The 26,499-nt window shown below is 52.4% G+C and overlaps 2 protein-coding genes across 5 annotated transcripts in view; one reads left to right on the forward strand and one right to left on the reverse strand.

Annotated features, from left to right (window-relative positions):
• The window catches only part of LOC121274034 (scavenger receptor cysteine-rich type 1 protein M130-like), a 743,215-nt gene that overhangs the window by 196,879 nt on the left and 519,837 nt on the right, over positions 1–26,499 (forward strand). The window lies entirely within an intron of this gene.
• Positions 1–26,499, reverse strand: part of LOC121274032 (B-cell receptor CD22-like) — a 94,917-nt gene that overhangs the window by 17,305 nt on the left and 51,113 nt on the right. For 2 of the 4 annotated variants that reach the window (XM_041181165.1, XM_041181164.1), the window contains exons 12-17: positions 21,620–21,889; positions 12,632–12,907; positions 6,771–6,858; positions 4,562–4,646; positions 2,869–3,008; positions 751–841 (exon numbers count right to left, since the gene is read on the reverse strand). In XM_041181165.1, the coding sequence (XP_041037099.1) occupies positions 751–841; positions 2,869–3,008; positions 4,562–4,646; positions 6,771–6,858; positions 12,632–12,907; positions 21,620–21,889 (950 nt within the window). Of the gene's footprint in view, positions 1–750; positions 842–2,856; positions 3,009–4,561; positions 4,647–6,770; positions 6,859–12,631; positions 12,908–21,619; positions 21,890–26,499 lie in introns of all 4 variants that reach the window. The other 2 variants (XM_041181163.1, XM_041181162.1) reach the window with 1 other exon arrangement.

The raw sequence follows: 26,499 nt of genomic DNA on the forward strand, positions 1-26,499 counted from the left end.
ACTGACCCTCTGACAGTGCAGCACTCCCTCAGGACTGACCCTCCGACAGTGCAGCACTCCCTCAGTACTGACCCTCCGACAGTGCAGCACTCCCTCAGTACTGACCATCTGACAGTGCAGCACTCCCTCAGCACTGACCCTCTGACAGTGCAGCACTCCCTCAGCACTGACCCTCTGACAGTGCAGCACTCCCTCAGTACTGACCCTCTGACAGTGCAGCACTCCCTCAGCACTGACCCTCTGACAGTGCAGCACTCCCTCAGTACTGACCCTCTGACAGTGCAGCTCTCCCTCAGCACTGACCCTGCAACAGTGCAGCACTCCCTCAGCACTGACCGTGCGACAGTGCAGCACTCCCTCAGTACTGACCCTCGGACCGTGCAGCACTCCCTCTGCACTGACCCTTGGGACAGCGCAGCGCTCCCTCACTCCTGGTCCTGGGATATCCGACATGGATTCTGGGACTGAAATCCCTGGACTGAGGGTCCGAATCCCTGGCCTCCTGACTCTGAGGGAAGCGCCCTTCCCACAGACGGCAGGATGACCATCCACGCTGTACCCCGCCCCCCCCCCCCCCCCCCCCCCCCCCCCCCCCCCAACTCAAAGCATTCACACTGGCGGCTCCCAGACCTCTACAGGAAGTCATCCCCTACCCTAGGGAGCTTTGGACTCGGATTCAATACCCCCCTGCCAAGTTCCCCAAGCCAACCTCCCCCTAAATCTCATCCCGACCGCCTCATGGATTCCTACCTTCGGCGACAGTGGGTCTTTCTGCACCAGGCTGTAAATCACGCTTGGATCATCGTCACACTTCACTTTCTGTTCTTTGTTCCTTTTCTTCCTGAGCGGATATTGGTGAGAATTAAACAAGCTTAAGAGAGTGATAAACGTGTCAGGTCTCGTCTCCGGCCCTCCCTCCCAGCCTTCACCCGTCTCTCTCCAACGACAGTTCCTCCGAAACCCTGTTTCCTGTGGGGGGCCACACTGTGTGCCAACTCGTCCGTCCATCCCTTTGGTCAGGACAGAGCCATCCCGCTTGTTCGACACCCCATCCAACACCTCAAACGTTCACTCCCTCCACCCACCGACGCACAGTAGCAGCGGCGTGTGTACCGTCTACAAGATGCGCTGCAGCAACTCGCCGAGGCTCCTCCGACAGCACCTTCCAAACCCGCGACCTCTACCATCTAGAGGGACGAGGGCAGCAGACACACGGGGAACACCCAACAGCTGGAAGTTCCCCTCCAAGTCACTCACCATCCTGACTTGGAAATATATCACCATTCCTTCACTGTCGCTGGGTCAAAATCCTGGAACTCCCTCCCTAACAGCGCTGTGGGTGTACCTACACCACACGGGACAAAATCCTGGAACTCCCTCCCTAACAGCGCTGTGGGTGTACCTACACCACAGGGACAAAATCCTGGAACTCCCTCCCTAACAGCGCTGTGGGTGTACCTACACCACACGGGACAAAATCCTGGAACTCCCTCCCTAACAGCGCTATGGGTGTACCTACACCACAGGGACAAAATCCTGGAACTCCCTCCCTAACAGCGCTGTGGGTGTACCTACACCACACGGGACAAAATCCTGGAACTCCCTCCCTAACAGCACTGTGGGTGTACCTACACCACAGGGGACAAAATCCTGGAACTCCCTCCCTAACAGCACTGTAGGTGTACCTACACCACAGGGACTGCAGCGGCTCAAGAAGGCAGCTCACCCACCACCTTCTCAAGGGGGCAATTAGGGATGGGCAATAAATGCTGGGCCCAGCCAGCGAGGCCCACATCCTGGGAATGAACGCCAGATGCCAGGAACCTGTTCGGGGTGGGGTGGGTGGGGAACTCCGAGAAGGACAGAGCATTTGATGATCAAGTGGATGTGTCTTGAGGGCTAGACAGTGAATTCCAGACGCTCACCACCCTCTGGGTGAAAAAGGTTTTCCCTCATGTTCCCCTCTAATCCACCTCCCAATTTCCTTAAATCTCTGTCCCCTGGTAATTGACCCCTCGGCTAAGGGAAACTAGTCTTTCATGTCTACCCTATCTAGGCCCCTCATAATTCTGTGCACCCTCAGTTAGGTCACCACCCCGCCCCCCCACCCCCCTCAGCCTCCTCTGTTCTGAGGGAAACAACCCTCGGCCTATCCAGTCTCCCCTCACCGCTGCAATTTTCCAGCCCTGCTAGCCTTCTTGTAAATCTCCTCTGCTCTGTCTGCTCTCTCTCTCTCTCTCTCTGTCTCTCTCCAGAGCTGTGATGTCCTTCCTGTGATTGTGGTGACCAGAACTGTCCACAAAATGCCAGCTGTGGCCTCACCAGGGCTTTATACAGTTCCAGCATCACCTCCCTGCTTTTGTATTCAATACCTCGCCCGGTGAGGGGAAAGCGTCCCACACGCTCTCTTGACCGCCTTGTCCACCTTGTCCTGCCACCTTCAGGGACCCTGTGGACATGACCTCCAAGGCCTCTCACTTCCCCCAACCCTTCCCCGTCCTCTTCAACATTGAGAGGTGACTGGCTACCCGACGCTGGGGTTTTTCAGATGTCAATCCGTTTGCTATTTACTTACCCCTGAGGCTGGCCATTTCTAGGGCCGTATAGGGCCATTAAAGGTATAGGAGGAGGCCATTCAGCCCATCGAATTCATGCCTGCTCCCTGCATAGCAACCCATTCAGCCCAGCTCTCTTGCTGTCTCTCTCTCTCTCTCTCTCCCTCCCTCAATCTTCCCTGTTGGTTTGACAGGCATCGCACGTAGATCACCCAGGGTCCTGCAGCTGCTAGGCCCTCTTCCGAATGGTAACCCTTGACCACCCCCCCCCCCCACTCCCCCAACTCTTGCCCCGACATACCGAGCTGCTTGCCTGTGTTGCTGCTGGTCCCCCGGTTGTTGGTATGTGAAGTTGACAGAGGCGTACTCTACGTTATCTCTGTAGGGCGTAGCCAATGGATTCTCCAAGCTCCCTGTCATCACCACGTTTTCATAGACCATCGGCTCCCTTGACTGGAGAAGCACAAGGCAGCAATTTGAAAGTGGGTTCCGTGATCTGTTTCTGTCCCCCTCTTCCTCTCTCCCTCCCCCTCCTTCTTTCCCTTCCCTCTCTCTCCATCTCTCCCTTCCCCTCCCCCTCTCCCTCTCCCTCCCTCTCTCCCTCCCTCTCTCCCTTCCCCTCTCTCCCTCCCTCTCTCCCTTCCCCTCCCCCTCCCCCTCTCTCCCTCCCTCTCCCTCCCCCTCCTTCTTTCCCTTCCCTCTCTCTCCATCTCTCCCTTCCCCTCCCCCTCTCCCTCTCCCTCCCTCTCTCCCTCCCTCTCTCCCTTCCCCTCTCTCTCTCCCTCTCCCTTCCCCTCCCCCTCTCCCTCCCTCTCTCCCTCTCCCTCTCCCTCTCCCTCTCCCTCTCCCTCTCCCTCTCCCTCCCCCTCCTTCTTTCCCTTCCCTCTATCCATCTCTCCCTTCCCCTCCCCCTCTCCCTCTCCCTCCCTCTCTCCCTCCCTCTCTCCCTCCCTCTCTCCCTCTCCCTCCCTCTCTCCCTCCCTCTCTCCCTTCCCCTCTCTCTCTCCCTCTCCCTTCCCCTCCCCCTCTCCCTCCCTCCTTCTCTCCCTCTCCCTCCCTCTCCCCCGCTCTCTTTCCCTTCCCTCTCTCCATCTCTCCCTCCCCATCCACCTCTCTCCCTCTCCCTCTCCCTTCCCCTCCCCCTCCCTCCCTCCTTCTCTCCCTCCCTCTTTCCTTCCCTCTCTCTCCATCTCTCCCTTCTCAACCTTACCTCTCCCGCCCTCTCTCCCTTCCTCTCTCTCTCTCTCTCCCTCTCCCTCCCCCTCTCCCTCTCCTTCTCCCTTCCCCTCTCTCTCTCCCTCTTCCTTTTCCTCCCCCTCTCCCTCCCTCCCTCTCTCCCTCTCCGTCCCCCTCTCTCTCCCCCTCCTCTTCCCCTTCCCTCTCTCTCCATCCCATCCAACTCTCTCCATCCCTCTTTCCCTCCCACTCTCCCTCTCCCTCCCTCCACCCCCTCCCTCTTTCCCTTCCCTCACTCTCCATCCCATCCAACTCTCGCGCTCCCTCTTTCCCTTCCCTCTCTCCATCTCTCCCTCCCCATCCGCTTCTCTCCCTCCCTCTCTCCCTTTCCCTCTCCCTCTCCCTCCCTTCCCTCCCTCCCTCTCTCCATCTCCCTCCCTCTCCCCCTCCCTCTTTCCCTTCCTTCTCTCTCCATCTCTCTCTTCCCATCCACGTCTCTCCTTCCCTCTCTCCCTTTCCCTCTCCATTTCCCACCCCCTCTCCCTCCCTCCCTCTCTCCTTCTCCATCCCCCTTTCTCTCCCCCTCCCTCTTCCCCTTCCCTCTCTCTCCATCCCATCCAACTCTCTCCCTCCCTCTCTCCCTCCCTCTCCCCCTTCCCTCCTCTCTCCTTGAGGTCGGTGGGTGTTTGGGGGAACGAAGGGATAGGGTGGGAGAGTGAAGTCGAGGGAGAAGATCAGCCATGATCGTACTGACCGGGGGAAGCGAGCTCGAAGGGAGGAATGGCCTTGTCCTATCTGTTAGGTTATTATTGAGCCGTGCTGGTACTGACCTTGCTGCGTTTTGTGACCGCACTGTAGACGGTGTTAGTGACATCGATGTGCTGCTGACTGAGAGAATCTCCGTAGCTTTTCCTCCTGTTGGAGAGAGAGGGTAAAACAAACAAATGAGGAAATCTTGGTGAAGAGTTTGAGATCTACACGCTCAGCTGTCTTCACTGAGATCAGCGCGGGATTGTCTATCATGAAAATGGTACCACCTAGAAGGACGAGGGCAGCAGACACATGGGGAACACCCACCACCTGGAAGTTCCCCTCCAAGTCACTCAACATCCTGACTTGGAAATATATCGGCCGTTCCTTCACTGTCGATGGATCAAATCCTGGGACTCCCTCCCTAACAGCACTGTGGGTGTACCTACACCACAGGGACTGCAGCGGGTCAAGAAGGCAGCTCACCCCCCACCTTCTCAAGGGGCAATTAGGGATGGGCAATAAATGCTGGGCCCGGCCAGCGAAGCTCACATCCCCGTGAAGATATTAGACCAAAATGCAGAAATTCATACTTGCGGGCTCCATGGAACTTTCCAGAATTAAAGATATTTCAGTTTGGAGATGAGGCGGGGAAGGGGACATTGCAATGGGTTAGAATGTCTCTGGCACCTCGAAGGCTCATGATCAAGTCCCACAGACTTTACAGCACAGAAAACAGGCCCTTCAGCCCAGCGATTTGCCTATTTGCCCCAACCAGATTATGCCAGACTTGATGCCCCACACCAGCCTCCTCCAACCCGTTTCTTCATCTCACCCCATTCCCATATCCTTCTATTCATTTCTCCCTCGTGTGTTTATTCAGCTTCCTCCTTAAATACATCGACACCATTCACCTCGAACACTCCTTGTGGGAGTGAGTTCCACATTCCCAGCAGTCTGTTCAACCTTTGCCAATAGTTATAAACTCTCCTTTTTGGTATCATCCTTGTAAATGTTCCTTGCACTTTATCCAATGCCTTAATATTCTCTTTATATGGAGACCAGAACTATGCACAGTGCTCCCAGTGTGGTCTAACCAAGGGATACGGAGACTGGAACTGTGCACAGTGCTCCCAGTGTGGTCTAACCAAGGGATATGGAGACTGGAACTGTGCACAGTGCTCCCAGTGTGGTCTAACCAAGGGATACGGAGACTGGAACTGTGCACAGTGCTCCCAGTGTGGTCTAACCAAGGGATATGGAGACTGGAACTGTGCACAGTGCTCCCAGTGTGGTTTAACCAAGGGATATGGAGACCGGAACTGTGCAGAGTGATCCCAGTGTGATCTAACCAAGGGATACGGAGACTGGAACTGTGCACAGTGCTCCCAGTGTGGTCTAACCAAGGGATACGGAGACTGGAACTGTGCACAGTGCTCCCAGTGTGGTCTAACCAGGGATATGGAGACTGGAACTGTGCACAGTGCTCCCAGTGTGGTCTAACCGAGAGATATGGAGACTGGAACTGTGCACAGTGCTCCCAGTGTGGTCTAACCAAGGGATATGGAGACTGGAACTGTGCACAGTGCTCCCAGTGTGGTCTAACCAAGGGATATGAAGACCGGAACTGTGCACAGTGCTCCCAGTGTCGTCTAACCAAAGGTCATGGAGACCAGAACTGTGCACAATGCTCCCAGTGTGGTCTAACCAAGGGATATGGAGAACGGAACTGTGCATAGTGCTCCCAGTGTGGTCTAACCAAGGGATATGAAGACCGGAACTATGCACAGTGCTCCCAGTGTGGTCTAACCAAGGGATATGAAGACCGGAACTGTGCACAGTGCTCCCAGTGTGGACTAACCAAGGGATATGGAGACTGGAACTGTGCACAGTGCTCCCGGTGTGGTCTAACCAAGGGATATGGACTCTGGAACTGTGCACAATGCTCCCAGTGTGGTCTAACCAAGGGATATGGAGACTGGAACTGTGCACAGTGCTCCCAGTGTGGTCTAACCAAGGGATACGGAGACTGGAACTGTGCACAGTGCTCCCAGTGTGGTCTAACCAAGGGATATGGAGACTGGAACTGTGCACTGTGCTCCCAGTGTGGTCTAACCAAGGGATATGGAGACTGGAACTGTGCACAGTGCTCCCAGTGTGGTCTAACCAAGGGATATGGAGACCAGAACTGTGCACAGTGCTCCCAGTGTGGTCCACAGAAGCTTAAGTACAACTTTTGCCTCAATTCCTTCCTTCTTATTTGAGAAACTCGACAAAGAAAGTGCTTACCGTCTGCAAATTACGATTGCAGAAGCCACAATAAGTAAGATGAACAACAGCACGCTGAGAATAATGATTACCACTTTGATGTGACTTTCTAGAATAGAGAAAATGAATTATAAGGTTATAGAGACATGAAATAAAATCCTGTGCCCTTTGTCTCCCAACCTCGTTACAGCCTTGGTTCATACATGGACTAAAGAGCTAAACTCCCAAGGTGAGGTGAGAGTGACTGCCCTTGACATCGAGGCAGCATTTGACCGAGTGTGGCATCAAGGATCCCCAGCAAAACTGGAGTCAATGGGAATCAGGGGGAAAACTCTCCGTTGGTTGGAGTCATAACGAGCACAAAGGAAGATGGTTGTGGTTGTTGGAGGTCAGTCATCTCAGCTCCAGGACATCACTGCAGGAGTTACTCAGGGTAGTGTCCTCGGCCCAGCCATCTTCAGCTGCTTCATCAATGACCTTCCTTCCATCATAAGGTCAGAAGTGGGGATGTTCGCTGATGATTTAAAATTTTTGTTTAATTTATTCTCGAGATGTGGGTGTCACTGGAATAGCTGCTGTTTATTGTCTGCTCTGGAGTGCTGCTTTGTTCTGCATTAGTGTGCTTCAGTCAGAGTTTGGTGAGGGAGGAACATTTAAGGGTTAATTTCTATCTAAAGTCAAACTTTTTTTAGTTTAGCAAATACTAAAAGTTGTTCTTTGGGTTGGGAGAAGGTGAGTTATCCCAGCTTTAAAACAAGGGTTACATAGGCTCGGCTTGCAGCTGCAGATAGTTAATTCATTAACTGGCTTAAACAGGTTTTCAGAAGTTAGATTCAGGCAGCACCAAAGCGAGTCATTTACCGCGCTGCTTTTGTCTGCTCTGGAGTGCCGTTGTGGGCTACCTTAGAGTACTTCAGTTGGAGTTTGGTGAGAGAGGGAGTTCGGTAAAGATGAAAGGAGGTGATCCTTTCATTTTCTGCCTTTCCTCAGAATGTGGGGCGGCGGCCTGGGTGAGTAGGACCTGGTAAGTATTCCTCCTGTCCTTACAGTCTCTAAACTATAGGAAGTGAAAGTAAAGGGAGTCGTTTAAAGTTAAGTCATGGCAGGGCAGCTCAGCCAAGTGGAATGCTCCTCCTGTGCAACGTGGGAAGTCAGGGGGCACTCCCATTGTCCAGGGCGGCCATGTGCCCAGGAGGCGTCTCCAGCTGCAGTTACTCAAAATCAGTGTTTTGGAGGAGCTGGAGCTGCGCCTGGAGTCAGTGTGTGGATAACCCACAAGGATGAGATCTTCGTGGGTAGCATGTACAGTGAGGTGTCCCCACCGCAGGTAAAGAGTGCACAGGCAAAAAGGGAATGGCTGGTCGATTCTATCGTAAGGGAAACAGATGGATGTTTCTGCGGCTGCAGGCACGATACCGGGGTGGTATGTTGCCTCACTGGTACCAGGTTCAAGAATGTCACCGAGCAGCTGCAGGAAGGGGGAGGGTGAACAGCCAGGGGTTGTGGTCCATATCGGTACCCACCACACAGGTAAAAAGAGGGATGAGGTCCTGAAAGCAGAGTATAGGGAGCCAGGAAATAAATTAAAAAGCAGGACCACAAAGGTAGTAATCTCAGGATTACTCCCAGTGTCACGTGCTAGCGAAAGCAGCAACAGGGGAATAGTCCAGCTGAACGTGTGGCTGGAGAGATGGCATTGGAGGGAGGGGGTTTTCGATTCCTGAGGCACTGGGATCAATTCTGGGGAAGGTGGGACCTGCGCAAGCTGGACGGGTTCCACCCCAGCAGGACCGGGACCAATATCCCTGCATGGGGTATTCGCTAGTACTGTGGGGGAGGGCTTAAACTAGAGCGGCAGGGAGATGGGGACCTGAGCGGGGAGACACAGGAGAGGGACTGACTGAAAGATAGAAAATTAGAAAGCAAAAGTGGAAGGCATAGGAAACAAGAGCTGGTACAAAGTAATGTGTAAAAATGTTAAATAGCCAAGTCTAAAGGCACAGTATCTGAAGGCATGGAGCATTCACAACAGGGCAGTCAAATTAAAAGCACCACAAATAGATGTAAACAGATACGATATGATTGTGATTACAGAGACATGGCCGCAGGGTGACCAAGGTTGGGGACTGAATATCCAAGGGTACTCGATATTTAGGAGGGACAAGCAGAAAGGGAAACGAGGTTGGGGTGGCGCTGTTAGTTAAGGATGGAAACAGTTCGATCGTGAGAGAGGAAATTGGCTCAGAAAATAGAATCAGTCTGGGTGGGGCTAAGAAGCAACAAGGGGCAGATAACATCAGTGGGAGTGTGTCTGTACGCCTCCAAACAGTAGAGATACGGTAGGGGACAACATTAAACAGGAAATTAGAGGTGACAAAGGTGCTCCAGTGGCCATGGGTGACTTTAATTCACATACAGGCTGGGCAAACCAAACTAGCAATAATACCGTGGTGGATGAATTTCTGGAGAGTGTACGAGATGTTTTTTTTAGACCAGTACGTTGAAAAACCAACTAGGAAACAGGTTATCCTAGATTTGGTGTTGTGCCACTAGAAGGGGCTAATTAATAATCGTGTTTTGCGGGACCCTTTAGGGAACAGTGACCATAACAGGATAGAACTCATCGTTAGGATGGAAATTGAAGTAGTCCAATCGGAAACTAGGGTGCTAAACCTTACCAAAGGGAATTATGAAGATATGAGGCATGAGTTGGCTAAGATGGATTGGGGAACTTTGTTAAAAGGCTTGACGGTGGATAGGCAATGGCTAATATTTAAGGAACGACCGTACGCTTTGCAACAGCCAAACGTTCCTTCCTGGTGCAAAAACACAACAGGAAAAGAGGCCCAACCATAGCTCACAAAAGAAATTTAGGAAAGTATTAGATCCAAAGAGGAGTCGTGTAAAGTAGCTAGAAAAAGTAGCAAGACAGAGGATTGGGAGCAGTTTAAAATTCAGCAAAGGAGGACCAAGAGCTTGATTAAGAGGGGAAAATAGAGTATGAGAGTAAAAATTGCAAGGAACAGAAAAGCAGACTGTAAAAACTTCTATAAGCATGTAAAAAGAAAAAAGATTATTGAGGACAAATGTAGGTCTCTTACAGTCAGAAACGGCAGAACTTATAGCAGAACACAAGGAAATGGCAGAGCAGTTAAACAACTCCTTTAGTTCTGTCTTCATGGAGGAAGACACAAATAACTTCCCAGAAATGCTAGGGAATCGAGGGTCTAGTGAGAAGGGGGAATTGAAGGAAATTAGTATTACTGAAACAATAGTGCTAGAGAACATAATGAGATTGGAAGCCAATAAATCCCCAGGGCCCGATAACCTACACCCCAGGGTGCTAAAGGAGTTGGCCACTGGAAATAGTCGACGCATTGGTTGTCATCTCCTAATATTCTGTAGATTTTGGAAGATTTGATTCTGGAAGCAGATCGGAGGGTGGCAAATGTAACCCCACTATTTAAAAAAAGGAGGGAGGGAGAAAACAGGGACTAACAGACCAGTTAGCCTAACGTCAGTGGCAGGGAAAATGCTGGAGTCTATTAGAAAGGATGTGATAACAGGACAGTTAGAAAATATCAACGGGATTAGACAAAGTCAGCATGGATTTATAAGAGGGAGATTGACGAACCTGCTGGAGTTCTTTGAGGACATAACTAGCAGAAAAGGTAAGGGGGATCCAGTGGATGTGGTGTATTTGGATTTTCAGAAAGCTTTTGATAATATCCACATTAGAGGTTAGTGTGAAAAATTAAAGCACACGGGATTGGGGATAATATACTGGCATGGATTGAGAATTGGTTAGCAGACAGGAAACAGAGAGTAGGAATAAATGGGTCTTTTTCAGAGTGGCAGGCAGTGACTAGTGGAGTACCGCAGGGATCAGCGCTTGGGACCCAGCTATTATAAATTATATATGTATGTATATATGATTTGGATGAGGGAATCAAATGTAGTATTTCCAAGTTTGCTGATGACATGAAACTTGGTGGGAATATGAGCGATGATGAGGGTGTTAAGAGGCTTCAAGGCGATTTAGACGGGGTGAGTGAGTGGGCAAATACATGGCAGATACAGTATAACGTGGATAAGTGTGAAGTTATCCACTTTGGGAGGAAAAACAGAATGGATGGGTATTATGTGGATGGTGATAGATTGGGGGAGGTTGGTATACAAAGGGACCTGGGTGTCCTTGTACACCAGTCACTGAAAGCGAACATGCAGGTGCAGCAGCAGTGAAGGAGGTTAATGGTATGTTGGCCTTCATTGCAAGAGGACTTGAGTACAGGAGCAAGGATGTCTTACTGCAGCTGTACAGGGCCTTGGTGAGACCACACCTGGGGTACTGTGTGCAGTCCTGGTCTCCTTACCTAAGAAAGGATATACTTGCCACAGAGAGAGTGCAGCAAGGGTTCACCAGACTGATTCCTGGGATGGCAGGATTGTTATATGAGGAGAGATTGGGCTGACTAGGCCTGTATTCACCGGAGTTTAGAAGAGTGAGAAGGGATCTCATTGAAACATATAAAATTCTGACAGGGATGGACAGACTGGATGCAGGGACGATGTTTCCTCTGGCTGGGGGTGGGGTTCCAGAAGAAGGGGACACAGTCTCAGGATACGGGGTAGACCATTTAGGACTGAGATGAGGAGAAACTTCTTCACTCAGAGGGTGGTGAATCTTTGCAATTCTCTACCACAGAGGCCAAGTCACTGAATATATTTCAGAAGGAAATAGATAGATTTCTGGACTCTAAAGGGGTGTGGGGACAGAGCGGGAGTATGGGGTGGAGATAGAGGATCAGCAACGATCATATTGAGGGAGCAGGCTCGAAGGGCTGAATGGCCTACTCCTGCTCCTATTTTCTATGTTTCTATGTAATCATAGTTATCCTCAACCCCGAGATTTTGACCCAGCGACAGTGAAGGAACGGCCGATATATTTCCAAATCAGGATGGTGAGTGACTTGGAGGGGAACTTCCAGGTGGGGGTGTTCCCCATGTGTCTGCTGCCCTTGTCCTTCTAGATGGTAGAGGTCGTGGGTTTGGAAGGTGCTGTTGAAGGAGCCTTGGTGAGTTGGTGCAGTGCATCTTGTAGATGGTACACACACTGCTGCTACTGTGCGTCGGTGGTGGAGGGAGAGAATGTTTAAGTTGGGAGTTGGGGTGCAGATCAATTGGCTGCTTGGTCCTGGATCTGGAGAGGGTGTTTCCTCTTGTGGGAGAATCTAGAACGAGGGGTCACTGTTTAAAAATAAGGGGTCGCTCATTTAAGACAGAGACGAAGAGAATGTTTTCTCTCAGAGGGTGGTGAGGTTTGGAACTCTCATCTTCAAAAGGTGGTGGAAGGAGAGTCTTTGAATATTTTTCAGGCAGAGCAAGATAGATACTTGCTAAACAAGGGGGTGAGAGGTTATCGGTGGAGGGGGGAGGGGGGTGTAGGCGGGAATGTGGGGTTGAGGTTACAATCAGGTCAGCCATGATCTTATTGAGTGGGGGAGCAGGCTGGAGGGGTCCGAGTGGTCTAATCCTGCCTCCTCTTTCGGCTGTTGATATGGACGGTGTCGAGCTTCTTGAGTGTTGTGGGAGCCGCTCTCATCCAGGCAAGCGGGGAGTATCCCATCGCACTCCCGACTTGTGCCTTGTGGACGAGGGACAGGGCTGTGGGGAGTCAGGGGGTGAGTGACCCGCCGTGGGACTCCCAGCCGCTGAGCTGTTTCCTTCGTTTGACGCTACCACAGGGGTCCCAGGCTGCTGGGTAAGTGCAGCAGTGCCCACAGTGCGGGCGGCACTGAAGGGTCAGCGGGGGGTCGGGTCGGGGTTGGGGGGGTGGGGTGGTCAGGGGCTGCAGCTACCATTATGAGGGAGGGCGTACTTACTGTGAACCTCGATCCTGTGTCCCTTGGATGGCTGGAAGCCGACTGGGTTTGTGGCCTCACAGAAGTACAGGCCCTCGTTTTCGGCAGTGACTTGCGACAAGGTCAGGTTTCTCTCGGACGACGGCAGAGTGACTGTTTCACCTCCATAATTCCAAGACCACTTGTACGAGCTGACAGGGGGGTTGCTTTCACTGTTGCACACCAAGGTGATGTTGTCACCTTCCCAAATCACATCTCTTTCCGGCGAAGCCAATACCTTGATGTTTCTCGGGGCATCTGAGTGAGAGACAAAGACGCTCAAAGGGAGCCTGCATTTACCAAGCGCCGCACGCTCAGCGAGGCATCGCGAGGAGCGGGAATTCTGGGAAAGTTGGACCCCGAGCCGCGTCAGAGCTCATGAGAGACAGGCCACCAACACCTCCGACAATGAGGGTGGTTCTTAAGGAGCGTCTGAAAGGAGGAGAGAGATTGGGAGAGAGATTGAGAGGGTGGGGTCGGGAGGGAATTCCAGAGCTCAGGGCACCCCCCCCCACCCCCCCAGGCAGCTGAAGGCACGGCCGCCAGTGCTGGAGCGATGGGAATCGGGAGGTGGTCAAGAGGTCGGAATTGGAGGAGCACAGAGATCTCGGAGGGTTGTAGGGGTTGGAGGAGGTTACAGAGATCTCGGAGGGTTGTAGGGGCTGGAGGAGGTTACAGAGATAGGGAGGGTTGTAGGGGCAGGAGGAGGTTAAAGAGATAGGGAGGGTTGTAGGGGCTGGAGATAGTTAAAGAGACAGGGAGAGTTGTAGGAGCTGGAGGAAGTTACATAGATAGGGAGAGATGTAGGGTCTGGAGGAGGTTACAGAGATAGGGAGGTTTGTAGGAGGTTACAGAGCTAGGGAGGGTTGTAGGGATTGGAGAAGGTTACAGAGATAGGGAGGGTTGTACGGACTGGAAGGGTTACAGAGATAGAGAGGGTTGTAGGGGCTGAACGTGGTTACAGAGATAGGGAGGGTTGTAGGGGCTGGAGGAGGTTATAGAGATAGAGAGGGTTGTAGGGGCTGAACGTGGTTACAGAGATAGGGAGGGTTGTAGGGGCTGGAGGAGGTTATAGAGATAGGGAGGGTTGTAGGGGCTGGAGGAGGTTACAGAGATAGAGAGGGTTGTAGGGGCTGAACGTGGTTACAGAGATAGGGAGGGTTGTAGGGGCTGGAGGAGGTTATAGAGATAGGGAGGGTTGTAGGGGCTGGAGGAGGTTACAGAGATAGGGAGGGTTGTAGGGGTTGGAGGTGGTTAAAGAGACAGGGAGGGTTGTAGGGGCTGGAGGGGATTACAGAGATGGGGGGGTTGTGGGGCTGGAGGAGGTTACAGAGATAGGGAGGGTTGTAGGGACTGGAGGAGCTTGCAGAGATAGGGCGGGTTGTAGGTGCTGGAGGAGGTTACAGAGATAGGGAGGTTTGTGGGAGGTTACAGAGCTAGGGAGGGTTGTAGGGACTGGAGGAGGTTACAGAGATAGGGAGCGTTGTAGGGACTGGAGGAGGTTACAGAGATAGGGAGGGTTGTAGGGACTGGAGGAGCTTACAGATAGGGCGGGTTGTAGGTGCTGGAGGAGGTTACAGAGATAGGGAGGATTGTAGGGACTGGAGGAGGTTACAGAGATAGGGAGGTTTGTAGTTTGTAGGAGGTTACAGAGCTAGGGAGGGTTGTAGGGACTGGAGGAGGTTACAGAGATAGGGAGGTTTGTAGTTTGTAGGAGGTTACAGAGCTAGGGAGGGTTGTAGGGACTGGAGGAGGTTACAGAGATAGGGCGGGTTGTGGGGGCTGGAGGAGGTTACAGAGATAGGGAGGGTTATAGGGACTGGAGGAGCTTACAGAGATAGGGAGGTTTGTAGGGGCTGGAGGAGGTTACAGAGATAGGGAGGGTTGTAGGGGATGGAGGAGGTTACAGAGATAGGGAGGTTTGTAGGGACTGGAAGAGGTTACAGAAATAGGGAGGGTTGTAGGGGCTGGAGGAGGTTACAGAGATAGGGAGGTTTGTAGGGGCTGGAGGAGGTTACAGAGATAGGGAGGGTTGTAGGGGCTGGAGGAGGTTACAGAGATAGGGAGGGTTGTAGGGGCTGGAGGAGGTTACAGAGATATGGAGAGTTGTAGGGACTGGAGGAGGTTACAGAGATAGGGAGGGTTGTAGGGACTGGAGGACGTTACAGAGATAGGGAGGGTTGTAGGGACTGGAGGAGGTTACAGAGACAGGGAAGGTTGTAGGGACTGGAGGAGGTTACAGAGACAGGGAGGGTTGTAGCTACTGGAGGAGGTTACAGAGATAGGGAGGGTTGTAGGGACTGGAGGAGGTTAAAGAGATAGGGAGGGTTGGAGGGACTGGAGGAGGTTACAGAGATAGGGAGGGTTGTAGGGACTGGAGGAGGTTACAGAGATAGGGAGGGTTGTAGGGGCTGAACGTGGTTACAGAGATAGGGAGGGTTGTAGGGGCTGGAGGAGGTTATAGAGATAGGGAGGGTTGTAGGGGCTGGAGGAGGTTACAGAGATAGGGAGGGTTGTAGGGGTTGGAGGTGGTTAAAGAGACAGGGAGGGTTGTAGGGGCTGGAGGGGATTACAGAGATGGGGGGGTTGTGGGGCTGGAGGAGGTTACAGAGATAAGGACAGTTGTGGGGGCTGGAGGTGTTTAAAGAGACAGGGAGGGTTGTAGGTGCTGAAGGAGGTTACAGAGATAGGGAGGTTTGTGGGAGGTTACAGAGCTAGGGAGGGTTGTAGGGACTGGAGGAGGTTACAGAGATAGGGAGGGTTGTAGGGACTGGAGGAGGTTACAGAGATAGGGAGGGTTGTAGGGACTGGAGGAGGTTACAGAGATAGGGAGGGTTGTAGGGACTGGAGGAGCTTACAGAGATAGGGAGGATTGTAGGGACTGGAGGAGGTTACAGAGATAGGGAGGTTTGTAGTTTGTAGGAGGTTACAGAGCTAGGGAGGGTTGTAGGGACTGGAGGAGGTTACAGAGATAGGGCGGGTTGTGGGGGCTGGAGGAGGTTACAGAGATAGGGAGGGTTATAGGGACTGGAGGAGCTTACAGAGATAGGGAGGTTTGTAGGGGCTGGAGGAGGTTACAGAGATAGGGAGGGTTGTAGGGGATGGAGGAGGTTACAGAGATAGGGCGGGTTGTGGGGGCTGGAGGAGGTTACAGAGATAGGGAGGGTTATAGGGACTGGAGGAGCTTACAGAGATAGGGAGGTTTGTAGGGGCTGGAGGAGGTTACAGAGATAGGGAGGGTTGTAGGGGATGGAGGAGGTTACAGAGATAGGGAGGTTTGTAGGGACTGGAGGAGGTTACAGAAATAGGGAGGGTTGTAGGGGCTGGAGGAGGTTACAGAGATAGGGAGGTTTGTAGGGGCTGGAGGAGGTTACAGAGATAGGGAGGGTTGTAGGGGCTGGAAGAGGTTACAGAGATAGGGAGGGTTGTAGGGGCTGGAGGAGGTTACAGAGATATGGAGAGTTGTAGGGACTGGAGGAGGTTACAGAGATAGGGAGGGTTGTAGGGACTGGAGGACGTTACAGAGATAGGGAGGTTTGTAGGGACTGGAGGAGGTTACAGAGACAGGGAAGGTTGTAGGGACTGGAGGAGGTTACAGAGACAGGGAGGGTTGTAGCTACTGGAGGAGGTTACAGAGATAGGGAGGGTTGTAGGGACTGGAGGAGGTTACAGAGATAGGGAGGGTTGGAGGGACTGGAGGAGGTTACAGAGATAGGGAGGGTTGTAGGGACTGGAGGAGGTTACAGAGCTAGGGAGGGTTGTAGGGACTGGAGGAGGTTACAGAGATAGGGAGGTTTGTAGTTTGTAGGAGGTTACAGAGCTAGGGAGGGTTGTAGGGACTGGAGGAGGTTACAGAGATAGGGCGGGTTGTGGGGGCTGGAGGAGGTTACAGAGATAGGGAGGGTTATAGGGACTGGAGGAGCTTACAGAGATAGGGAGGTTTGTAGGGGCTGGAGGAGGTTACAGAGATAGGGAGGGTTGTAGGGGATGGAGGAGGTTACAGAGATAGGGAGGTTTGTAGGGACTGGAGGAGGTTACAGAAATAGGGAGGGTTGTAGGGGCTGGAGGAGGTTACAGAGATAGGGAGGTTTGTAGGGGCTGGAGGAGGTTACAGAGATAGGGAGGGTTGTAGGGGCTGGAGGAGGTTACAGAGATAGGGAGGGTTGTAGGGGCTGGAGGAGGTTACAGAGATATGGAGAGTTGTAGGGACTGGAGGAGGTTACAGAGATAGGGAGGGTTGTAGGGACTGGAGGACGTTACAGAGATAGGGAGGGTTGTAGGGACTGGAGGAGGTTACAGAGACAGGGAAGGTTGTAGGGACTGGAGGAGGTTACAGAGACAGGGAGGGTTGTAGCTACTGGAGGAGGTTACAGAGATAGGGAGGGTTGTAGGGACTGGAGGAGGTTACAGAGATAGGGAGGGTTGGAGGGACTGGAGGAGGTTACAGAGATAGGGAGGGTTGTAGGGGCTGGAGGAGGTTACAGAGATAGGGAGGGTTGTAGGGGCTGGAGGGGATTACAGAGATGGGGGGGATGTGGGGCTGGAGGAGGTTACAGAGATAAGGACAGTTGTGGGGGCTGGAGGTGTTTAAAGAGACAGGGAGGGTTGTAGGTGCTGAAGGAGGTTACAGAGATAGGGAGGTTTGTGGGAGGTTACAGAGCTAGGGAGGGTTGTAGGGACTGGAGGAGGTTACAGAGATAGGGAGCGTTGTAGGGACTGGAGGAGGTTACAGAGATAGGGAGGGTTGTAGGGACTGGAGGAGCTTACAGAGATAGGGAGGATTGTAGGGACTGGAGGAGGTTACAGAGATAGGGAGGTTTGTAGTTTGTAGGAGGTTACAGAGCTAGGGAGGGTTGTAGGGACTGGAGGAGGTTACAGAGATAGGGAGGGTTATAGGGACTGGAGGAGCTTACAGAGATAGGGAGGTTTGTAGGGGCTGGAGGAGGTTACAGAGATAGGGAGGGTTGTAGGGGATGGAGGAGGTTACAGAGATAGGGAGGGTTATAGGGACTGGAGGAGCTTACAGAGATAGGGAGGTTTGTAGGGGCTGGAGGAGGTTACAGAGATAGGGAGGGTTGTAGGGGATGGAGGAGGTTACAGAGATAGGGCGGGTTGTGGGGGCTGGAGGAGGTTACAGAGATAGGGAGGGTTATAGGGACTGGAGGAGCTTACAGAGATAGGGAGGTTTGTAGGGGCTGGAGGAGGTTACAGAGATAGGGAGGGTTGTAGGGGATGGAGGAGGTTACAGAGATAGGGAGTTTTGTAGGGACTGGAGGAGGTTACAGAAATAGGGAGGGTTGTAGGGGCTGGAGGAGGTTACAGAGATAGGGAGGTTTGTAGGGGCTGGAGGAGGTTACAGAGATAGGGAGGGTTGTAGGGGCTGGAAGAGGTTACAGAGATAGGGAGGGTTGTAGGGGCTGGAGGAGGTTACAGAGATATGGAGAGTTGTAGGGACTGGAGGAGGTTACAGAGATAGGGAGGGTTGTAGGGACTGGAGGACGTTACAGAGATAGGGAGGTTTGTAGGGACTGGAGGAGGTTACAGAGACAGGGAAGGTTGTAGGGACTGGAGGAGGTTACAGAGACAGGGAGGGTTGTAGCTACTGGAGGAGGTTACAGAGATAGGGAGGGTTGTAGGGACTGGAGGAGGTTACAGAGATAGGGAGGGTTGGAGGGACTGGAGGAGGTTACAGAGATAGGGAGGGTTGTAGGGACTGGAGGAGGTTACAGAGCTTGGGAGGGTTGTAGGGACTGGAGGAGGTTACAGAGATAGGGAGGTTTGTAGTTTGTAGGAGGTTACAGAGCTAGGGAGGGTTGTAGGGACTGGAGGAGGTTACAGAGATAGGGCGGGTTGTGGGGGCTGGAGGAGGTTACAGAGATAGGGAGGGTTATAGGGACTGGAGGAGCTTACAGAGATAGGGAGGTTTGTAGGGGCTGGAGGAGGTTACAGAGATAGGGAGGGTTGTAGGGGATGGAGGAGGTTACAGAGATAGGGAGGTTTGTAGTGACTGGAGGAGGTTACAGAAATAGGGAGGGTTGTAGGGGCTGGAGGAGGTTACAGAGATAGGGAGGTTTGTAGGGGCTGGAGGAGGTTACAGAGATAGGGAGGGTTGTAGGGGCTGGAGGAGGTTACAGAGATAGGGAGGGTTGTAGGGGCTGGAGGAGGTTACAGAGATATGGAGAGTTGTAGGGACTGGAGGAGGTTACAGAGATAGGGAGGGTTGTAGGGACTGGAGGACGTTACAGAGATAGGGAGGGTTGTAGGGACTGGAGGAGGTTACAGAGACAGGGAAGGTTGTAGGGACTGGAGGAGGTTACAGAGACAGGGAGGGTTGTAGCTACTGGAGGAGGTTACAGAGATAGGGAGGGTTGTAGGGACTGGAGGAGGTTACAGAGATAGGGAGGGTTGGAGGGACTGGAGGAGGTTACAGAGATAGGGAGGGTTGTAGGGACTGGAGGAGGTTACAGAGATAGGGAGGGTTGTAGGGGCAGGAGGAGGTTACAGAAATAGGGAGGGTTGTAGGGACTGGAGGAGGTTACAGAGATAGGGAGGGTTGTAGGGGGTGGAGGAGGTTATAGAGATAGGGAGGGTTGTAGGGGCTGGAGATGGTTAAAGAGACAGGGAGGGTTGTAGGAGCTGGAGGAAGTTACAGAGATAGGGAGGGTTGTAGGGGATGGAGGAGGTTACAGAGATAGGGAGGGTTTTAGGGGCTGGAGGAGGTTATAGAGATAGGGAGGATTGTAGGGGCTGGAGGAGGTTACATAGATAGGGAGGATTATAGGGGTTGGAGGTGGTTAAAGAGACAGGGAGTGTTGTAGGGGCTGGAGGAGGTTACAGAGATAGGGAGGGTTGTGGGGCTGGAGGAGGTTACAGAGATAAGGAGGGTTGTATTGGCTGGAGGAGGTTACAGAGATAGGGAGGGTTATAGGGGTTGGAGGTGGTTAAAGAGACAGGGAGGGTTGTAGGGGCTGGAGGAGGTTACAGAGATAGGGAGGGTTGTGGGGCTGGAGGAGGTTACAGAGATAAGGAGGGTTGTATTGGCTGGAGGAGGTTCCAGAGATAGGGAGGGATGTAGGGTCTGGAGGAGGTTACAGAGATAGGGAGGGATGTAGGGTCTGGAGGAGGTTACAGAGATAGGGAGGTTTGTAGGAAGTTATAGAGCTAGGGAGGGTTGTAGGGGCTGGAGGAGGTTACAGAGATAGAGAGGGTTGTAGGGATTGGAGGAGTTTACAGAGATAGGGAGGGTTGTAGGGGCTGGAGGGGATTACAGAGATAGGGAGGGTTTTGGGGCTGAAGGAGGTTACAGAGAAAAGGACGGTTGTAGGTGCTGGAGGTGTTTAAAGAGACAGGGAGGGTTGTAGGTGCTGGAGGAGGTTACAGAGATAGGGAGGTTTGTGGGAGCTTACAGAGCTAGCGAGGGTTGTAGGGACTGGAGGAGGTTACAGAGATAGGGAGGGTTGTAGGGGTTGGAGGAGGTTACAGAGATAGAGAGGTTTGTAGTGGCTGGAGGAGTTTACAGAGATAGGGAGGGTTGTAGGGACTGGAGGAGCTTACAGAGATAGGGCGGGTTGTAGGGGCTGGAGGAGGTTACAGAGATAGGGAGGGTTGTAGGGACTGGAGGAGGTTACAGAGACAGGGAAAGTTGTAGGGACTGGAGGAGGTTACAGAGACAGGGAGGGTTGTAGGGACTGGAGGAGGTTACAGAGATAGGGAGGGTTGTAGGGACTGGAGGAGGTTACAGAGATAGGGAGGGTTGTAGGGACTGGAGGAGGTTACAGAGATAGGGAGGGTTGGAGGGACTGGAGGAGGTTACAGTGATAGGGAGGGTTGTAGGGACTGGAGGAGGTTACAGAGATAGGGAGGGTTGTAGGGGGTGGAGGTGGTCAAAGAGATAGGGAGGGTTGTAGGGGCTGGAGATGGTTAAAGAGACAGGGAGGGTTGTAGGAGCTGGAGGAAGTTACAGAGATAGGGAGGGTTGTAGGGGCAGGAGGAGGTTACAGAGATAGGGAGGGTTTTAGGGGCTGGAGGAGGTTATAGAGATAGGGAGGTTTGTAGGGGCTGGAGGAGGTTACAGAGATAGGGAGGGTTGTGGGGCTGGAGGAGGTTACAGAGATAAGGAGGGTTGTAGTGGCTGGAGGAGGTTCCAGAGATAGGGAAGGTTGTCAGGGCTGGAGGAGGTTACAGAGATAGGGAGGGATGTAGGGTCTGGAGGAGGTTACAGAGATAAGGAGGGTTGTAGTGGCTGGAGGAGGTTCCAGAGATAGGGAAGGTTGTCAGGGCTGGAGGAGGTTACAGAGATAGGGAGGTTTGTAGGGGCTGGAGGGGATTACAGAGATAGGGAGTGTTGTGGGGCTGGAGGAGGTTACAGAGATAAGGACGGTTGTAGGTGCTGGAGGTGTTTAAAGAGACAGGGAGGGTTGTAGCTGCTGGAGGAGGTTACAGAGATAGGGAGGTTTGTAGGGGCTGGAGGAGGTTACAGAGATAGGGAGGTTTGTGGGAGGTTACAGAGCTAGCGAGGGTTGTAGGGACTGGAGGAGGTTACAGAGATAGGGAGCGTTGTAGGGACTGGAGGAGGTTACAGAGATAGGGAGGGTTGTAGGGGTTGGAGGAGGTTACAGAGATAGAGAGGTTTGTAGGGACTGGAGGAGGTTACAGAGATAGGGAGGGTTGTAGGGACTGGAGGAGGTTACAGAGATAGGGAGGTTTGTAGTTTGTAGGAGGGTACAGAGCTAGGGAGGGTTGTAGGGACTGGAGGAGCTTACAGAGATAGGGAGGGGAGTAGGAGCTGGAGGGAAGTTCGAAATGTATGGGGATAGCAATAGGTGGTGTTAAGGATGCAACGGGTATGGGGTTTGTGGCGGGTTTGTGAGGCACAGCTCAGAGTTATGTTTCCAGAGATTGCTCTATGAATGCGTTCGATAGGGAGGGATACACTCGGACAAGATCAATACATGAACTTCAAGCACTCACATAACACCTCGATCTGAATGGGTGCGGAGGTGATACTGCCCATTGAGTTCTCCACCTTACATGAATATTTTCCAGAGTCTGTCAGACTGACATGCTCAATCACCAGGATGTTGCTCATACTTTCTTCGATGCTGCTGTCCCTGCTGTCCTTGTACCAGATGTACTGAGGTTTCGGGTTGCTCCTGGAGTGACACGTCAAAGTAACCTGGGCCCCTTCCTTCACCTGCCCCGTCCACTCACTGCACACAACGCTTACATTCTGTGGACCATCTACAAGATGAATTACAGCTCGATTCAGACAGGAGGTGAGAGAAGGACGTGAGGGAACATCATACAATCCTCCAGACAATCTCATTTCATCTTTAGGCTTCCCCCTGAAATGTTAAACACCCGCTCCCACAATCAGGATGAGACACAACGCAAAGCCAAAGCAGGCCATTCGGCCCATGTGCTCCATGCTGGTGTTCCTGTCCCACACAAGCCTCCTCCCACCCCATCCCCTCTCCATCTCACCCCATCCCCATATCCTTCTATTCCTCTCTCTCCCTCATGTGTTTATCCAGCTTCCCCCTTAAATACATCAACGCTTTTCACCTCGACCACCCCTGTGGGAGCGAGTCCCACATTCTCCCCACTCTCTGGGTAAAGAAGTTTCTCCTGAATTCCCCATTGGGTTTATTAGTGACGATCTTATATCGATGGTCCCTAGGTTTGGTCTCACTCCGACAAGTGGAAACGTCTCTATGTCTACCCCATCGAAACACTTTCATCATTTGAAAGACCTCAATCAGTTCTAACCTCAGCCTTCTTTTTTCTAGAGAAAAGAATTCCAGACTGTTCAATGCTTCCTGACAGTTATAATGATTCAGCTCTGATATAATTCTAGGAATCTTCATGTACCTTCTCTAATTCTTGAATGTCATTTTGTTACATGGAGACCGGAATTGTGCACAGAGAACCGAGTGTGGTCTAAACAAGGGATAAGGAGACTGGAACTGTGCACAATGCTCCCAGTGTGGTCTAACCAAGGGATATGGAGACCGGAACTGTGCACAGTGCTCCCAGTGAGGTCTAACCAAGGGATATGGAGACTGGAACTGTGCACAGTGCTCCCAGTGAGGTCTAACCAAGGGATATGGAGACTGGAACTGTGCACAGTGCTCCCAGTGTGGTCTAACCAAGGGATATGGACACCGGAACTGTGCACAATGCTCCCAGTGTGGTCTAACCAAGGGATAAGAGAATGGAACTGTACACAGTGCTCTCAGTGTGGTCTAACCAAGGGATATGGAGACCGGAACTGTGCACAGCGTTCCCAGTGTGGTCTAACCCAGGGATATGGAGACTGGAACTGTGCACAGTGCTCCCAGTGTGGTCTAACCAAGGGATATGGAGACCGGAACTGTGCACAGTGCTCCCAATGTGGTCTAACCAAGGGATAAGAGAATGGAACTGTACATAGTGCTCCCAGTGTGGTCTAACCAAGGGATAAGAGAATGGAACTGAGCAAAGTGCTCCCAGTGTGGTCTAACCAAGAGATATGGAGACTTGAACTGTGCACAGTGCTCCCAGTGTGGTCTAACCAAGGTATATGGAGGCCAGAACTGTGCACAGTGCTCCCAGTGACGTCCAACCAAGGGATACGGTGACCGGAACTGTGCGCAGTGCTCCAAGTGTGGTCTAACTAAGGGATATGGAGACTGGAACTGTACACAGTGCTCCCAGTGTGGTCTAACCAAGGGATATGAAGAATGGAACTGTACACAGTGCACCCAGTGTGGTCTAACCAAGGGATATGACAATGGAACTGTGCACAGTGCTCCCAGTGACGTCCAACCAAGGGATACGGTGACCGGAACTGTGCGCAGTGCTCCAAGTGTGGTCTAACTAAGGGATATGGAGACTGGAACTGTACACAGTGCTCCCAGTGTGGTCTAACCAAGGGATATGAAGAATGGAACTGTACACAGTGCACCTAGTGTGGTCTAACCAAGGGATATGACAATGGAACTGTGCACAGTGCTCCCAGTGTGGGCTAACAAAGGGATATGAGAATGGAACTGTGCACAGTGCTCCCAGTGTGGTCTAACCAAGGGATATGAGAATGGAACTGTGCACAGTGCGCCCAGTGTGGTCTAACCAAGGGATATGAGAATGGAACTGTGCACAGTGCTCCCAGTGTGGTCTAACCAAGGGATATGGAGGCCAGAACTGTGCACAGTGCTTCCAGTGTGGTCCAACCAAGGGATACTGTGACCAGAACTGTGCACAGTGCTCCCAGTGTGGTCTACCTAAGGGATATGGAGACTGGAACTGTGCACAGTGCACCCACTGTGGTCTAACCAAGGGATATGGAGAACGGAACTGTGCACAGTGCTCCCAGTGTGGTCTAACCAAGGGATATGGAGACTGGAACTGTGCACTGTGCTCCCAGTGTGGTCTAACCAAGGGATATGGAGACTGGAACTGTGCACAGTGCTCCCAGTGTGGTCTAACCAAGGGATATGGAGACCGGAACTGTGCACAGTGCTCCCAGTGTGGTCTAACCAAGGGATAAGAGAATGGAACTGTACACAGTGCTCCAAGTGTGGTCTAACCAAGGGATAAAAGAATGGAACTGTGCACAGTGCTCCAAGTGTGGTCTAACCAAGGGATATGGAGAATGGAACTGTGCACAGTGTTCCCGGTGTGGTCTAAACAAAGTATCGGAGAATGGAAGTGTGCACAGTCCACCCAGTGTGGTCTAACCAAGGGATATGGAGGCCAGAACTGTGCACAGTGCTCCCAGTGAGGTCCAACCAAGGGATACGGTGACCGGAACTGTGCGCAGTGCTCCAAGTGTGGTCTAAACAAGGGATATGGAGACTGGAACTGTACACATTGCTCCCAGTGTGGTCTAACCAAGGGATATGAAGAATGGAACTGTGCACAGTGCTCCCAGTGTGGTCTAACCAAGGGATATGACAATGGAAATGTGCACAGTGCTCCCAGTGTGGTCTAACCAAGGGATATGGAGACTGGAACTGTGCACAGTGTTCCCAGTGTGGTCTAACCAAGGGACATGGAGGCCAGAACTGTGCACAGTGCTCCCAGTGTGGTCTAACCAAGGGACATGGAGGCCAGAACTGTGCACAGTGCTCCCAGTGTGGTCTAACCAAGGGATATGGAGACCGGAACTGTGCACAGTGCTCCCAGTGTGGTCTAACCAAGGGATACGGTGACCGGAAAAGTGCACAGTGCTCCCAGTGTGGTCCAACCAAGGGATAAGGTGACCAGAACTGCGCACAGTGCTCCCAGTGTGGTCTACCTAAGGGATATAGAGACTGGAACTGTGCACAATGCTCCAAGTGTGGTCTAACCAAGGGATATGAGAATGGAACTGCACAGTGCTCCCAGTGTGGTCTAACCAAGGGGTATGAGAATGGAACTGTGCACAGTGTTCCCAGTGTTGTCTAACCAAGGGATATGGAGACCGGAACTGCACAGTGCTCCCAGTGTGGTCTAACCAAGGGATATGGAGAACGGAACTGTGCACAGTGCTCCCAGTGTGGTCTAACCAAGGGATATGGAGACCGGAACTGTGCACAGTGCTCCCAGTGTGGTCTAACCAAGGGATATGGAGACTGGAACTGTGCACAGTGCTCCCAGTGTGGTCTAACCAAGGGATATGGAGAGTGGAACTGTGCACAGTGCTCCCAGTGTGGTCTAACCAAGGGATATGGAGACCGGAACTGTGCACAGTGCTCCCAGTGTGGTCTAACCAAGGGATAAGAGAATGGAACTGTACACAGTGCTCCAAGTGTGGTCTAACCAAGGGATAAGAGAATGGAACTGTGCACAGTGCTCCAAGTGCGGTCTAACCAAGGGATATGGAGACTGGAACTGTGCACAGTGTTCCCGGTGTGGTCTAACCAAGGGATCGGAGAATGGAAGTGTGCACAGTCCACCCAGTGTAGTCTAACCAAGGGATATGGAGGCCAGAACTGTGCACAGTGCTCCCAGGGAGGTCCAACCAAGGGATACGGTGACCGGAACAGTGCGCAGTGCTCCAAGTGTGGTCTAACCAAAGGATATGGAGACTGGAACTGTACACATTGCTCCCAGTGTGGTCTAACCAAGGGATATGAAGACTGGAACTGTGCACAGTGCTCCCAGTGTGGTCTAACCAAGGGATATGACAATGGAAATGTGCACAGTGCTCCCAGTGTGGTCTAACCAAGGGATATGGAGACTGGAACTGTGCACAGTGTTCCCAGTGTGGTCTAACCAAGGGACATGGAGGCCAGAACTGAGCACAGTGCTCCCAGTGTGGTCCAACCAAGGGATACGGTGACCGGAACAGTGCACAGTGCTCCCAGTGTGGTCCAACCAAGGGATACGGTGACCAGAACTGCGCACAGTGCTCCCAGTGTGGTCTACCTAAGGGATATAGAGACTGGAAATGTGCACAGTGCACCCAGTGTGGTCTAACCAAGGGATATGAGAATGGAACTGGGCACAGTGCTCCCAGTGTGGTCTAACCAAGGGATATGGAGACTGGAACTGTAGACAGTGCACCCAGTGTGGTCTAACCAAGGGATATGACAATGGAACTGTGCACAGTGCTCCCAGTGTGGTCTAACCAAGGGATATGAGAATGGAACTGGGCAGAGTGCTCCCAGTGTGGTCTAACCAAGGGATATGAGAATGGAACTGTGCACAGTGCTCCCAGTGTGGTCTAACCAAGGGATATGAGAATGGAACAGGGCACAGTGCTCCCAGTGTGGTCTAACCAAGGGATATGGAGACTGGAACTGTAGACAGTGCACCCAGTGTGGTCTAACCAAGGGATATGACAATGGAACTGTGCACAGTGCTCCCAGTGTGGTCTAACAAAGGGA

This window comes from Carcharodon carcharias (assembly GCF_017639515.1).
Source record: "Carcharodon carcharias isolate sCarCar2 chromosome 29 unlocalized genomic scaffold, sCarCar2.pri SUPER_29_unloc_2, whole genome shotgun sequence".
NCBI lineage: Eukaryota > Metazoa > Chordata > Chondrichthyes > Lamniformes > Lamnidae > Carcharodon > Carcharodon carcharias.